The sequence below is a fragment of the Heptranchias perlo genome, chromosome 3 (genome assembly GCF_035084215.1).
Source record: "Heptranchias perlo isolate sHepPer1 chromosome 3, sHepPer1.hap1, whole genome shotgun sequence".
NCBI classification, from domain to species: domain Eukaryota; kingdom Metazoa; phylum Chordata; class Chondrichthyes; order Hexanchiformes; family Hexanchidae; genus Heptranchias; species Heptranchias perlo.
The window spans coordinates 47587951-47604661 of NC_090327.1; the positions used below are offsets into that span (position 1 = coordinate 47587951).

The 16711-nt window shown below is 41.0% G+C and overlaps 1 protein-coding gene across 3 annotated transcripts in view; it reads right to left on the bottom strand.

Annotated features, from left to right (window-relative positions):
* The window catches only part of LOC137313382 (copine-3-like), a 48105-nt gene that overhangs the window by 10433 nt on the left and 20961 nt on the right, over positions 1-16711 (bottom strand). For all 3 annotated transcript variants that reach the window (XM_067979520.1, XM_067979517.1, XM_067979519.1), the window contains 8 exons: positions 13333-13422; positions 9222-9317; positions 7315-7401; positions 5667-5726; positions 4837-4970; positions 2976-3030; positions 2834-2885; positions 588-721 (listed from right to left, as the gene is read on the bottom strand). In XM_067979520.1, coding sequence (XP_067835621.1) covers positions 588-721; positions 2834-2885; positions 2976-3030; positions 4837-4970; positions 5667-5726; positions 7315-7401; positions 9222-9317; positions 13333-13422 — 708 coding nt within the window. The remainder of the gene's footprint in view (positions 1-587; positions 722-2833; positions 2886-2975; positions 3031-4836; positions 4971-5666; positions 5727-7314; positions 7402-9221; positions 9318-13332; positions 13423-16711) is intronic.

A 16711-nucleotide genomic window follows, 5' to 3' on the forward strand; every position in this document is an offset into this window, starting at 1 on the left:
GGTAGAAACCCTCAACTCATTTAAAAAGTACTTGGATGAGCACTTAGAGTCATAGAGTTATACAGCATGGATAGAGGCCCTTCGGCCCATCGTGTCCGCGCCGGCCATCAGCCCTGTCTACTCTAATCCCATATTCCAGCAATAGAGTGCCATAACTTACAGGGCTACAGACCAAGTGCTGGAAAGTGGGATTAAGCTGGATAGCTCTTTCTTGGCCGGCACGGACATGATGGGCCGAATGGCCTCCTTCTGTGCTGTAACTTTCTATGATTTTATCCTAAAAGTAATTATAATGATATCAATATGGATCAGTTGGTTGCAAAAAATGAACCGATTCTGCTAGAATCAGGTCTGAGTATCAGAACTCCAAAAAAAAATCTTTCTGCTGTAGTATCAGTGACAAAAACTAAACGTTCACAAACATACAAAGATTCTTACTGTAGCTAGAAAATGCTGCATGTACAAAGCTGATAAAAGAATCCCACCCCAAACATTAACTTTTTTTTCCCCCAGACATTGACTGACTTGTCCAGCATTTTCAGTTTTATTTCATATTTTTAGTATCTGTGGCTTTTCTTTATACTCACCGAAGCGGTCGGTTGCTGTGTTGCTGCAGCTGCAAATGTTGCCATGTGGTTTATTATGGGAGAGAAGTTTGTTGGTCCATATAGTCGGACTTGAGGAAGGCACCTGCAGTAGGCATCCACAATTCCTTGTACCCCTAACAAACACAAATTGGTAATAGATATTTATTGAAGACATGGCATGGTAATATTTTTAGGCTTTGCTCAAGATATTTCTCCTGTATTCAGTGCTAAAAGACCACTCCCTTGAGTGAGCTCTTATTCTCTACAAACCATAATGTGTCTTTATACGCTTAATATCTGGTAATGTAGCATTGTGCAAGGGTTGAACAGAAACATTAGTAACTGAAATGGCTTACTAAATTGACAGGAGTCTGTTTCTGTTATTCTACTTTCCAAAAGAACATTTTCAGCAAAACAACAAAAAAAAGTTACATATTTAACAATCACATGATTACATAAATAGTCATTGAAATGTCTCGTGTCTTTCAAGGCCTTCTTTAAGTTTATAGTTCAAGGCAAAAGTCTAGACTTTGACAGGATATTCTTACCTCATTTGAAACTCTGGTTCAAAAAAGGGGAGAGGAATAAACTCAGCAATTACAGGCCAGTCAGCCCAACATCAGTGGAGGGGAAACTTAGAGACAGTAATCTGGGACAAAATGAATTGGCACTTGGAAAAGTAGAGGCTAATAAATAAAAGTCAGCATGGATTTGTTAAAGAAAAATAGTGTTTGACTAACTTGATTGAGTTCTTTGATAAAGTAATAGAGAGGGTTGATGAGGGTAGTGCCGTTGATGTTGAGTATATGGACTTTAAAAAGGCATTTGATGAAGTACCACTTAATAGACTTGTTAGCAAAATTAAAGGGACAGTGGCAGCGTGGATACAAAATTGGCTAGGGGACAGAAAGCAGTAGGGAACAGTTGTTTTTCAGATTGGAGGGAAGTGTATAGTGGTATTCCCCAGAGGTCAATATTAGGACTACTGCTCTTTTTAATATATATTAATGACCTGGACTTGGGTATACAGGGTATAATTTCAAAGTTTGCAGATGACACGAAACCCAAATGTAGTAAACAATGGTGGAGGACAGGAACAGACTTCAGGAGGACACAGAGACTGATGAAATGGGTAGACACATGGCAGATGAAATTTAACACAGAAGTGTGAAATGATACATTTTAGTAGGAAGAGAGACAATATAAACTAAATGGTACAATTTTAAAGGAAGTGCAGGAACAGAGAGACCTGGGGATATATGTACACAAATCTTTGAAGATGGCAGGACAAGTTGAGATGGCTGTTAAAAAAGCATATGGGATCCTTGGCTTTATTAATAGAGGCAAGAGTACAAAAGCAAGGAAGTTATGCTAAACCTTTATAAAACACTGGTTAGGCCTCAGCTGGCATATTGTGTTCAACTCTGGGCACCACACTTTAGGAAGGATGTCATGGACTTAGAGAGGGTGTAGAAGAGATTTACTAGAATGGTACCAGGGATGAGGGACTTCAGTTATGTGGAGAGACTGGAGAAGTTGGGGTTGTTCTCCTTATAGCAGAGGAGGTTAAGAGAAGAATTGATGGAGGTGTTCAAAATCATGAGGGGTTTTGATAGAGTAAATAAGGAGAAACTGTTTCCAGTGGCAGAAGGGTCAATAACCAGAGGATACAGATTTAAGGTGATTGGTAAAAGAACCAGAGGCGATGAGGAAACATTTAAAAAAAAACAGCGAGTTGTTATGATCGGGAATGCACTGCCCGAAAGGGCGGTAGAAGCAGATTCAATAGTAACATTTAGAAGGAAATTGGATAAATGCTTGAAAGGAAAAAATTTACAGGGCTATGGGGAAAGAGCAGGGGACTGGGACTAATTGGATAGTTCTTTCAAGGAGCCAGCAAGGTGGGCTGAATAGCCTTCTTCTGTGCTGTAGCATACTATGATATGATACAAATACTTCGTAAATCCAGTTTAGTGTTTATTGTGTTATAGAAATACAGAGGATAATTTCCCTCTCATTGGCTCAGCATCACTCAGTTGAGATTAGCAACTTGTCAATTCAGTGAAGTCCAGGTAGAAAATAGAGAAGGTTGATACTGTAATCTTGGTAGTCGAATCCATGACACAATGTATAAATTTGCTATGTCAGGATCAAAGTTGTTTCTTATTATGCATTTCCACTGTTCCCAAAATCCAGAGAGACTATTTTCAACCCAGTATCGTACATTTTTTTACACAATTCCATACCTGCACAGAATGGGTTGTCAGGGTTGAAGTTAATTGGAAATTCATGAGACACCTAAAAGGAGAAAAAGATGTTGCATATGATGATTTGAACACCAATGTATATGTAAAAAAAATATCTTTCTTGTAACTAATCTATATTCACCTGCCAGTTAGGAGGTATCTGTGCACCAAATCCCAACACCGGGTACAACTTGTCTCTGTAAAGAAGTAAGTGGTATCACGTGAATCAGACATCTGATAGGAGATTAAACAAAAATATTTCCTAGTTTATTTTCTACACTATGATTTTTCACTTGTATAGTAAAAATACAAGTTATTCATAGAACATCTCTGGAACTGCTTCACAAAAGATGTTGGAAGTGGTATAGTGAGCGGTGGTGCTATAGAGGTGCAACTCTCAATACTATAAATTTACAATTCCAGTGATGTCCTTGTAGGTAATCTCCAGTGGAGGCTAGACTGGGAGAAGGGAAGGAAAAAAATAAATAATTCCAGCAGACTTTTGTGCACTTTCTAGTAGCAAGTGTAAAGTTGAGGCCTAGTAGTAGCAGGTTGTGTATCCATTCAGTGTGCCTCCAGTAAGTAACTGTATGCCTCGCAAGTGTCCAGGATCATCTGTGACATCCAATTTTGGTGGCGGGGGGAGGGGGGGGGCAGGGAGAGGAGGGGCGTTAAATGGAATTTGCAATTCACTGTCTCGGTTGCCTCAGGATTTTTTCTGAATTTCAGGCATGCTTTTTCTTGATGCTGAATAACTGTCAGGCATACTGCAGCAAGAAAGCAAAATTACATCACTTTGCTCTGATTGGCAGGAATTTTCACCTCCAACCAGTTAAGTTTGTTTGTGGAACTGAAAATTGGCATCATAGCTCCAGTGATCAGCATCATCTAGTGTGGAAAACTAACCAGAAATGGAAGAGCGCACACGTCTGCAGAAATAGCAATAGCTTAGAATTTGAGGTGGAAAACAATTTTTTGACACAAGAAGGGCATGCATTGTGTTTGTATTTAATATAACTGGCAGATATCCCATGGCATTATGCAAAGCAAGTTAGAGGATTTTTTTTGAAAAACAACATAACACAATGTATTATTCTGTTGCTAAGATCCAGCTGTGTATAACCTTAAGGCCACAAAGTCTAATCCCTGTGCTTCCCAGAGAGCACTTACTTCTAATTTAGGCAGATTCTGAGGTTAATGAATCTTCAGAGCAAACCTGGATGAAATTACTGGGTTTCTTTCTTTTTTTAAAAAAAACAATGCAGAAATTTGTACTTGTGATAAAGTGAGCCAGATAAACATTTAAAGGAAGGTAGATTTTTACTTTTAAAAAAATTGTAAATAAAGACTATTGTTGTTCTTTTAAAACTTGCTTTTTATAGCCCAATTTTTTAAGTTGCTTTTTATAGTTGGGTTATAAAAAGCAACTTAAAAAATGCTTGTGTCTGTAAAGACCCAAGTATGGTGTAGATGTTCTTGCAATTTACTACAGCCCTCACAAAGCCAGAGGTATAAGACTATCTCTGAGAAAGTCTCGCCACATGCCAACATTTGATATGCTGACACATTGGCAACTTCATTCTCTAATTACATCTGTGTTTTTCAGTTGATGGCACATATATTCTATTTCACATGATCACAGAAATTGCAGTATAGACTAAGAAAATAGTAAATCTGCAGGCATTGTGCGAATGAAAAATGCTATGCAGAGCTCAAGGAGAGTATCTCTGATTTTTGTGAGTTGGATGGCTGAATGCCTAGATTGAGAAGTGTGAATAGATAGCGCAGGGGAAAAAAAAGTTTTATCCCAGTAAAAAAAAATGTTTCATTGGTAACTTTTGGAAATATTGCACAACAAGAGCTAATAACTACAAATTATTAAGGTAAAAGAACATGTGTAATTTTTAGTATTCATGTTTGTTAATGACTATGTATTTCTCAGGTATTTGTAGCATTCAACTTTATAACAGCAATACAATTAACAATAAACAGGGATACATTACGTATCATAGTCTTGAACAACCATTCCAACAGACCAGATTGCCATCAGGTATTCATTAAATCCATTAGGATTTATATAATGTAGAGAGTCAGGTGAGCGAGGATCCCCATTGGAGCCTGTGAAATCGATACCCACCTGGGAATGAAGAAACAAAAAAAGATTTGGTCCAATGAAGTTAACACGCATACTCCTTTTCCTGTAATTGCTCAGAAGGGCAAGCAAGGACATTAATCATTACATTTCATAAACTATACCTTTCGCTTTTTATAAAATCATGGGCTTCACTAAAGTGTTTATCTCCGAAAACAAATGAAAAAATTGAAACGGCTGGTTTATCCTTTCCAAATTCCAAACTACAAATCCATTACTACTAGACATTGCCAGCATACTTTGCAAATATTAAATTGGGCTGGTCTTTGCACTGGTTGTGTAGAATTACCACACCAATGGTTTCCTTAAATTACTTGGTTGAGATCTGGATGGTTGCACATTACCTAACACCTTCAATTTATAAAAGTAGCAACATCACAGAATATCTGGTTAATATTTAGATAAATAGAGGTATTGATAACTAAACATACAGGGTTCTGACAAAGGGTCTTAAGACCTGAAACTTCCTCTCTCCACGGATGCTGCCTGATTTGCTGAATGTTTCCAGCATTTTTTGTTTTCATTTCACTTTTGTTAAATCTTACTTAAAAAGTCCATAACCATCTTTTTCCAATTAGAGAAAAACGCTGCAGGCATCCAACATGGCAATTAAGAGTCAAAACTGACCAAGTCCCATTGATACTACAGAAGGCTATTTAAATTTGTAAACAATTTACTTACAGTAAAGTTCATCTGACAGCCACCCATAATGTAGTCCAGAAAAGAATATTCTTTCACAATCTGTTAATTAAATCAATGAAAGTGATCGAAGCTAAAGAAAAATACATACTAATGCATCCAGAGAAATGAGGCACACTGCACAAAACAAATTCAGCTCAGAGTCACATCTCTGGGCAAAAATATCAAGTCCAAGCCTAAGCTTTTGGGAGAAGCTGAGGTCTTCAAATAAAAGTTTTAATGAAGGCATTACAAAACACAAAAGATAATAGTGTTGTTGTGAAATATGTAATTCTTTTGAAGTTATTTTTGTTTAAGCCCTTATGTTGGCCATTAGAAATTAAACTTAATGGCAGATAAAACAAAATTCTGAAAGCATTTTGAGCAATGTATCTTTTGCTTCATCATCTTCTCCTAAATGTAATACCGCTCTCACTGCGGTGTGGCTACAGACGCAATGGTTTCCGTCGAGCATCTTGCCCCAGTTATTATTTCTGCGTGATCCTGGACAGTAAATGCCAGATTATTCTACCATGGAGGATGTCACAGCTAAGCTTAGTCCTTTATTTACCAAGTGTCTTGTGCACTTCCAATACAGGTCACCCAGGCCAACTGTAGCCACGACAATTGATCAGCTAACTCAGAACACATCAAGGGTCAAACTAAAGACTTTGTTGGTTGATATGGCTCCCAGGTAGAGATTTTACCTCTGACTCATTGGGATTGCTGTCAAAACACCCTGATCAGTTTCCCCTCCTATCCTCAGACTACAAGTTCTCCCTATGTTTTCACCTTCATAATTACTAATGAATGAAAACTGGGAGTTACTAAAGTGCAAGGCTCAGAATTCAAGGGGTTATAAAAAGTTAGAATTATGCAAACTTGACACTGCAAGGACCAGGCACAGAATTTTTAAAAAAGTTATATAGATACATACTCATTTAGATGCACATATAAAATATGTGATACAGGAAAGAGACTTTGATCCTTAGTGCAAATGTGTTTTAAGTCATATTTGTACTTGGAATGAAGAAAGCATGTCACATGAAGGAAAATAATCTGCATTGTCAGCACTCTTGCCTCCGAGCTAAAAGTTTGTGGGTTCTAGCTCCATTATAGACTTGAGCACATAAGCTAGGCTGATACTTTAGTGCTGTATTGAAGGAGTACGGCATTCTTGGAGGTGCTGTCTTTCAAATGAGATATTAAACCAAGGCCCTTTTTAGGTGTACTTTTTTTTAAATGAAGAAAATGAAATTCTCCTGGTATCATGGTCGACATTCATCCATCAACTTGCACCACCAAAAAAAAAGAGAATTAACTGGTTATTCGTCTCACTGTGCAACCTTGGCAGTCACAGTTGACTACAAAGCAGTGACTACATTTCAAAAAAGTTATTCATTGGTTGTGAAGTGCTTTGGGACTTACCAAGGATGTGAAAAGTGCTATATAAATGCAAGTTCTTTTTTCTTTACCTACTCTTAACAATGGATAAGGAAGGAAGGGAATTGAATGCATACCAATTTAACTGTATGGGTAGCTCAGCTAATCCATTTTCCCAAAATCATAAAGGATATACTCCCATAATATTGCGCTCTTAAATTTAAAAACATGCATATTATTAAAACAAAAGAATTCCAACAGAACATACCTCACATGATTTAACAATCACAATCCCTGAATTTTTGTAATTCTTTTTTTTCTGTTTTTTCTTTGGATTAATACATTCAAATTCCATCTGTGTGAGAGAAGCAGCAATATCAGAATCTTAGTGCGGTGTCTCCCAATGATATTAATGTAATGATTAGTACTAAACATAATAGCTGAAGACAGCTGAGAACCTCCTTTTGAATCAAAATACTTAGACAACTAAAGTTTTCTTCTCAACTATACAATTAAAAATATAAAGTAACAATATGCACAGTTCTGGTCTCCATATTATAAAAAGAATATCGAGGCATTGGAGAAAGTGCAAAAAGGATTCACAGGATGATACCAGAACTGAGAGGATATATCTATCAGGAAAGACTGAACAGGCTGGAGCTCTTTTCTCCAGAAGAGAAGGCTGAGGGGGTGACACAATAGAGGTCTTTTAAGATAACGAAAGGGTTTGATTGGGTAGATGCAGAGAAAATGTTTCCACTTGTAGGGGAGTCCAAAAGTAGAGGTCAACAATATAAGATAGTCACTAATAAATTCAATAGGGAATTTAGGAGAGACTTCTTTACCCAAAGAATGCTACTATAAGGAGTAGTTGAGGCAAATAGCATAGATGCATTTAAGGGGAAGCTAGATAAGCACATGAAGGAGAAAGGAATAGAAGGGTAAGCTGATTGGGTTAGATGAAGTAGGGAGGGAGGAGGCTTGTGTGGAGTATAAACGCTGGCATAGACCAGTTCAGCTGAATGGCCTGTTTCTGTGCTGTAGACTCAATGTAATATTCGTAGCCACGGGATTGACATTATGGGGTAAAAATGGGTGGGCCTGCCCCCATTTTATGCCCGAGAAAGCATACTAATTTAGCAATGGGGCGACCAGCACCCAATCTGCGCAGGCCTTTGTCCCACTGCTAAATTTGTAGGGCCCATTTAAAGCATCCTGGGCGGATGCCCCTTGACTATGTTAATGAGGGGCCTAATTCCATTAATTGAATGGCGGAGCAGGCTCGAGGGGCCGTATGGCCTACTCCTATTTCTTATGAAGGACCCTTTTACAAAATTAGTTATCATTGAGCAAGGCAGGTGTTGGGCCTGCCTCGCTCAGGATTCATCAGTGGCCCCCACAACTACTAACTAAAAGGTAAATTTTATTTAAACAAAAACACCCTTCTTGTGGAGCTGGGAGGAGCAGAAATGCTGCCCCGACTCCACAGGTATCGTAATCGCCCATCCCCCCCCTCCCCACCGGAGCCCGCTCCAACCCCCTAAATTGTTTTATCCCATTGGGCGAGCTGCCTGTGAAGGCGCATCCAGCACCGGCGGCTCACTCTGAACATGTAGAGGAGGCCTGTGGACTGATTTCTATCGATCCTCAGGCCCAGACTAATTTCTACAAGTGGGTCTGATTGCACAACACATGAGCAATGCCACATTTTGGAAGGACAATGAGAGGTATCAATATATTACACCAGCAACCAATGCAAGTGCCAAGAGAAGCCAGCACTTCCAACATATAAGAGCAGAATTCACTCAACAACTTTCCTTATTAAATTAAAGTTTTAGCAAGTATTTGCTGCTTTGGTGACAGTACGATACATATAGATTCTAATCTTCTTTGTGGCTTCACAAAAACAATAGTCACACAACTGTCACTGCACAATCTGGCAGTGTCTAATGAGATGGCCACATTATCACACCTACCATTACAGTATACAAATTGAATCATGATATTTGATATGCAAAGAGACCATACTATACATTAATAACCATTATTAAAAGGAATAATACTTGAAGTAATTATGAATTGTAAGTATACATACAAAAACTGCAGATTGAAGTATCATACATATACTGAACCGTCAGTTAACAACTGGGAGCAAAATCAAGACAAAAATCTTACTGCGTTCTGGGATGCTTCTTGAAGTTCGGTAACATTGGTCTCAAATGTGCCTATTAGGTCATGTGACCCATCATTATCATAGTCGTAGCATTCCACCTGACAAAAGTCGAGAGGCTAGTTAGTAAAAACAAAATATCAAGCATAATGGATCTAACATTTCCTACCCCTCCCAACCACATAATTTTGATGTAAAGTGCACTTTAATTACTTTTTGGGTCAAAAGTACAAGCCACACAACCCTACATCTCATCAGATTAGGCTATATAAAGCTCAGTAAACTTATGCATTTGTTGAGGAGAAATTAAATGCATCATTTACAATTTGCATTGATTAAAAAAAAAGACAGCCCTTCAGAAAGTTAAAAAGTCACTCTTGGTTTGTGCCCTGAAACAGTTTGGCGCAAACACAAAAATAGGGGTCTAATCAATTAATATATCCTCTAAACTATGATGGCTGGTATCATTCCAACTGTTCTGAAAAACTAAGAATTGCACTATAATTTATCCCCACATATGTTACTATCACACAGTGTTAGTAAAAGTACATTTCTTTGCAGAAAGGAAAAACTTCCAATTTCACATTTTTGGTCAATTTCTGGCCATGTTTATTTCAAGCTTTTGCGTGATGAATTTTCAGAGGGGTGGGAGGAAGGGGCTCTTTATAACCACAACAATCGTTACACTGAAAGATAATAGGATTGGCTTATTGACCACAAAAGCAAAAGGCAATTAAAAAAGACAATGAAAGTTACTTAATATTGTTTTACTTATAATTGTCATAAACCATAAAGCAATACTTGTTCAGAGGGTCTCTCTAGTGTTACGGCATATTTTGTTGTAAATAGAAGTAACAAGTTATTTGTTCAGTTGAATTAATCCCATACTTGAAAATTAACGGGAACACATTCGCATTAAATTATATTAACTTCAATTTTTTTTTAAACCTTTGGAAAGGAGCCAACTTCTGGTAGTTAACATTTCAATATTCTAGTAGGAACTATGTTTAGGACAACTCATTCTATTAGAATACCACTTTAAAATCCCATCTCTACAAAGAATATGGCCCAAATTTAGTTTTTGTCATATAATTTAAAGGCAAAGGAAAGGAAATTGCAATTCAATGTACAACAACAACAAGTTGCATTTATATAGCGCTTTTAATGTAATAAAAATGTCCCAAGGTGCTTCCCAGGAGCATTACCAAACAAAATTTGACACCAAACCACATAAGAAAATATTAGGACATGTGACCAAAAGCTTGGACCGTCTTAAAAGTAGGAGGTACAGAGGCAAAAAGATTTAGGGTGGGAATTCCACAGCTTAGGGCCTAGCCAGCTGAAGGCACAGCCACCAATGGTGGAGCAAATAAAATCAGGGATGCGCAAGAGGCCAGAATTGGAGGAGCACAGAGATCTCGGAGGGTTGTAGGGCTGGAGGAGGTCACAGAGATAGGGAGGGGAGAGGCCACGGAGGGATTTGAAAACAAGGATGAGAATTTTAAAATCATAGAAAGGTTACAGCATGGAAGGAGGCCATTCGGCCCATCGAGTCCACACCTGCTCTATGCAAGAGCATAAAGCAAAATTGAGGTGTTGCTGGACTGGGAGCCAATATAGATCAGCGAGCACAGGGGTGATGGGTGAACTGGATTTGGTGCAAGTTAGGATAAGGGCAACAGAGTTTTGAATAAGCTCAAGTTTGTGGAGGGTGGAAGATGGGAGGACAATCAGGAGAGCATTGGAATAGTCAAGTCTAGAGGTAACAAAGGCATGGATGGAGGGCTCATCTGCTGCTAAAACCCAATGTTACGGAGATGGAAGTAGGCGTTCTCGATGATGGAGCAGATGTGTGGTCGGAAGCTTATCTCGGACAAATGGGACCTCGAGGTTGTGAATGGTCTGGTTCAGCCTCAGACAGTGGCCAGGGAGAGAGATGGAGTCGGTGGCTAAGGAACGGAGTTTGTAGCGGAGACTGAAGACCATAGAACCATAGAAAAGATACAGCAGAGAAGGGGGCCATTCGACAGTTGTCTGCCATAAACGTTCAAGTCTGCGTCCCTTGGACTTAAGGGAATGGAGATGAGGGCCATACCTGGGAGAGTGGGAGAGTGGGGATGTGATTGAACAGATCGGTAGCTGCAGAAATAATCTTAGAAATCATTGAAAGTTACAGCACAGAAGGAAGCCTTTCAGCCCATTGTGTTCATACCAGTGAAAAAGAGCTATCCGGCTTAATCTACTTTCCAGCAATTGGTCTGTAGCCGTGTAGGTTATGACACTTCAAGTGCACATCCAAGTACTTTTTAAAATGAGTTGAGGGTTTCTGCCTCTACCACCCTTTCAGGCAGTGAGTTCCAGACCCCTATCATCCTCTGGGTGAAAACATTTCTCCTCAGCTCCAGTCTAATCCTTCTACCAATTACTTTAAATCTATGCCCCTTGGTCACTGACCCCTCTGCTAAGGAAAATAGGTTCTCCCTATCCACTCTATCTAATGCCATGGTGAATGAAGGGGCAGAGGCTAGACAGTTGGGAATTTGAATGTGCCATTGTAAGTGTCTTGGGGGAGGGGGAAAAAAGGGGCGGACATAGAAGGAATTGGGGTTGGGAGGGGGGAAAGGGGATGTGGGTGGAGAGGGATGCAAGGAAGCGATCAGAGATGGCCTTATCTGTGATTGACAACGGGGTAGGGAGGTCTCATGAGATGGCAAGATCTGGGGGGTAGCTGTGAGAAACTTGGCATGGTACTCGGGTGGGCAGTAGAGAATGAAAATTTTAAAAGGAGGGGTGAGAGGGTGAGATGTTCAAACAGGAGAAAGTGCCAGAATAAGGGGAAAGACCAAGGTGTGATTTGATGGAGGGCCACACCGCAACTGTGGCAGTCTGGGCGGGGCAGGTGGTGGGGAGTGCGGCCACATGGCGAGGCTTCATTAAAGAGGAAGGTGTCATCACCCATCAGCCAGGTTTCAGTCAAGGCCATGATGTCGATCCAATCATCCACAATAAGCTCATGGATGCCAAGGGCCTTGTTCACAAGTGAACGGACATTCTGGAGAGAGATGCGGCGAGGGGCGTTGATAGCTGATCCACTGGCAAAGTCCGCAGGGTCAGCGCTGGGAAGGGTGAGTGCAGGATATTGGCAAGATTAGCACCCAGTGGATGTGCTGGAAGGTCAGCGAGAGAGTAGGATGGGGCAGTTGGGGTTGCTGCCCGAAAGGTGGCAGCAATGAGTGCCTCGGTGGGCCCTTTGGAGGATGCCAAGAGAGGCAAAGAGCGAAGCTGTAGGCTTATCTAAGAAGGCGTCAAGCCTGGGATGGGGGCAGGAGAGTTGGAAGGTTGAGGAGTGCAGAAGGGTCGGGGGAAGGATTTAAAAGGGGTAGAGTACCCGAGAGGGGAGAAATGAAAGGAGGCATGAAGATAGGGGAGGGCCTAGGAGGGTTAAAGAGAAAAGAAGAAAAAGGGAAAAAAGGGTGGAAATAGAAGTGATGGGCTCGGGTCCGGAGCAGCAGCCAAAACGTGCAAGTGAATGGACACAGGGAAACTCAAGTTACTTGGCGTGGTTACATAGCAAGATTAGGACAGATAATCTAATGTACAGCAACATATAAAAAATTTCTACTGGCAAATGAAGCACAAATCACAGAATGAATGTTTATTGAAGTAAACTATAAAAAAAATATTGTCAAGCATGGTTAAATTTTTTAAAAAGTCAACATGAAACTCTTAAACTGTTTCTCAAAATGACAGAACGTACACTTTTCCAGGGTTGAAACCAAAAAAACTCACTAAAATTCCAACACTGGCAATAATACTGTCCCATTCACACCCCCTCAGATTATAGGAGTTACAAATGAGGGAATGTGGTGCTTGGAATTGCAAGCACACAGTTAAGCATTAGCACATCAACCAATGGCTAGTTAGAAAACCAGATGCTGTTGCCTTTCCCCCATAAAGGATCAAATTTCATGCCAAGCTGAGAACAATAAAATCCTGCTCTGTAACTAAATAATCAGGTTAGATTTAGTAAACATTTCCCAGGCTTTTAAATAACGAGACCTGACCTTTTGAACGTATGTACAGTATAATTTTCTTCATGTAGGTAAAAATGAATACCTTGACAGGTCTCTGTATGTCACCATTGCAGAGGGAATGCAAAGGAATTTTAAATGCTTTCCAACTGGGATTCAAGTTGTTTTTGATGACCTGAAAAGGAAAACATATGGGAGAGGGAGATGAAAGAACAAAGTAAAAAAAATTATTTAAATTATTTTTCTTGCAACAATTGAGTGTACAACCTATTCTTCTTCCCAATGGAATGTGAAGCTATAATTAAGCTCATTTTTAGATCAAAGGTTTACACCCATTATCTGGAACCACAGACATTCCTGTGCTTTTCCTTCGTTATGAAGAATGCATCATTTGTGCCTGTAGCTCTGAGCTCTTCCCTTGGGCATAGTGTTATGTCAGTGATGGAGTGTGATTTTTTTTTCCTTCAGTTTATACAATGTTTCTGAATACCCACTCCCCTTCTCCCCCATTATTTTAGTAGCCACAAAATAGCAATAATATCTGCTCTTTTGCACATTTCTCTAGTATCAACTGCCTCCTTAAGCCTCTCCCCTCCACCTTCAATATCAAGTGCAAGAGTTCATGGATTTCTTTGTCACTAAGATAGAGACCATTGCTTTTGCTTGTCCTCCCCTTCCATTAAGCAAACCACACCAGTCCCATCCCCAAGCTAGCCCAGAACCCCATCTCTCTCCATCACCTCCCATCCTTCTCCAAGCTCTTCTCATCTACGAGATCCATCTACAGCTCCCTCGATCTAATTCCCACTAAAGCTCTAATCAGCCAGCTTCCCTTGACTCCCTTTTTAGCCAACAGTGCAAATGTTTCCTTGTCCTTAGGCACTGTTCCTCCCTACCTTTCAAAACTGCTGTCATCAACACTTCAAAAAAAAATATTTTTGACCTCTCTGCCCTTGCAAAATACTGCCCAATCTTTAATCTCCCTTTCCTTTTCAGGATCCTTGAATGTGTTGCTATCCCCCAAACTTGTGCCTAACTCCCCCACAACCCTGTTTGAAACCCTCAAAATCTGGTTTCCTCCCCTCCCACAGCATCAAAGCATTCTCCATGGCTGTGGTGTATTAATCCTCCTCATCCTCTCTGTAGCCTTCGACACAGTTGGTCAAACAATCCTCATCCAACACCTCTCCACTGTCCAACTCCTTAGAACTATCCTCACTTGGTTCCACTCTTAGCTATTCAATTTAAGTAGAGCATTTCTAGTAATAGCTTAGCCATCCCAGCTCCACACCATCACCGCTGGAGTCATCCTTGGCCTCCTCCTCTTCTACTTTTACATGCCATCCCTTGGCAACTTCACTTGAAGCCATGGAGTAAGCTTCCTCATTTATGCCGATGACACCAGTTCTAACTCTCCACCACCTCTCTTAACCCCTCCAGGGTGCTGTGGTGTCAAACTGCTCATCTAACATCTGGTCTTGGATAAGCCGTAACTTCCTCCAGCTAAAAACTGGGACGCCCAACATGGGTCCCCGCCACAAATTCCGCACCCTCGCCACCAACTCTATTTCCTTCCCTAGACACTGTCTTAAGCTGACTGCCCATTCTTCAACTTCTAAACTTTAGCATATCCAAAACTCTGCTGTCTATATCTTATCCCACACCAAGTCACTTGCATCTATCACATCCTCACTGACCTACATTGGCTCCCAATCCCCAATTTAAAATTCTTATCTTTGTGTTTAAATCCCTTCATGGCCTCGCTCTCCCCACATATATAACCTCCTCCAGCCCTCTAAACCTCTAATGTACTCTCCATTTCTCTGACTTTTGCCTTGTCAACCTCCCCCACCCCCAAGTATCCCACAATTGGTAGCCGTGCCTTCAGCTGCCTAGATCCCACTCTCTAGATTTCCCTCCCTAAACCATTCAGCCTCTCCTCCTTTAAAACTCCCCTTAAAATCCACCCCTTCACTTCACGATCTCTCTCTCTTATGGCTCGGTGAATATTTCTCTTATGCCTCTTTGAAGCGCCTTGGGATTTTTTTTTCTCTATTAAAAGGCACTACATAAATGCAAATTGTTGTTGTTGATGTTAACCTCCTACCATAAATAGTAAAAACACCACTGTGTTTGAAAAGCCTAAATTAAGTTCAATTTTAAAGTTTAAATTTTTAAGTTTCTGTCAGGCTTCAGCAGAGAGAGCTGCTGTAGCAAGTTAATTGGTTAGCTAGATGAAACTGGTACCTGAAGGTGGGGCAGGCCTGACTCATCTGAGTCACAAACTGTAGAAATACAGGGGCATGTCAATGTGACAGCACGGTGTGCGGACAACACAGTGTGAACTGAGAGTTTGGTACGTGTGGGAGTTGGGAGGAGTGGGGGAAGGAGGTGCTGCTTTGCCTTGCTTTTCCTAACTTTTTCCCCAGAGCGGCAGTGGACCTGAGAGTAGAAGACTGAGATTGGGGAATAAAAGCAGCAGCAGACCTGCAACAAGAGACAACGACTGTGAGACGTCACAGGTGAGGCAGGAGAGTCCGAGAGGTGAGCACAGTATAAAAGGAGAGACCTAGAGCGGGAGGAAAGTCTGAGAGTCTAAGGCAAGTCATGGCAGCACAGCTCGCACCCGTAATATGCTCCTCCTGCACTATGTGGGAAGTCATGGACACTACCAGTGTCCCTGGCGACCATGTGTGCAGGAAGTGTATCCAGCTGCAGCTACTGGCTAACCGTATTTCGGAGCTGGAGCTGCGGGTGGATTCACTGTGGAGCATCCGCAATGCTGAGACTATCGTGGATAGCACGTTCAGTGAGGTGGTCACACCGCAGGTAAAGATTACGCAGGCAGAAAGGAAATGGGTGACCGCCAGGCAGAATAAAAGGACTAGGCAGGCAGGGGCCATCTCCCTCTTGAACAGATATTCTGCTTTAGATACTGTTGGGGGAGATGGCTTATCAGGAGAAAGCAGCAAGAGCCAGGTTCGGGGCACCACGGGTGGCTCTGCTGCACAGGAGGGGAGGAAGAGGAGTGGCAAGGCTATAGTGATAGGGGATTCAATTGTAAGGGGAACAGATAGGCATTTCTGCGGCCGCAAACGTGACTCCAGGATGGTATGTTGCCTCCCTGGTGTTAGGGTCAAGGATGTCACGGAGCGGCTGCAGGGCATTCTGGAGGGGGAAGGCGAACAGCCAGTAGTCGTGGTCCATATTGGTACCAATGACATAGGTTTAAAAAAAAGGATGAGGTCCTGCAAGGTGAATTTAAGGAGTTAGAAGATAAATTAAAAAGCAGGACTTCATCGACAGCTACAGGTGAGGTGCCTGAAGATTGGAGGGTAGCAAATGTTGTGCCGTTGTTTAAGAAGGGCGGCAGGGAAAAGCCTGGGAACTACAGACCGGTGAGCTTGACATCTGTAGTGGGTAAGTTGTTAGAGGGTATTCTGAGAGACAGGATCTACAGGCAT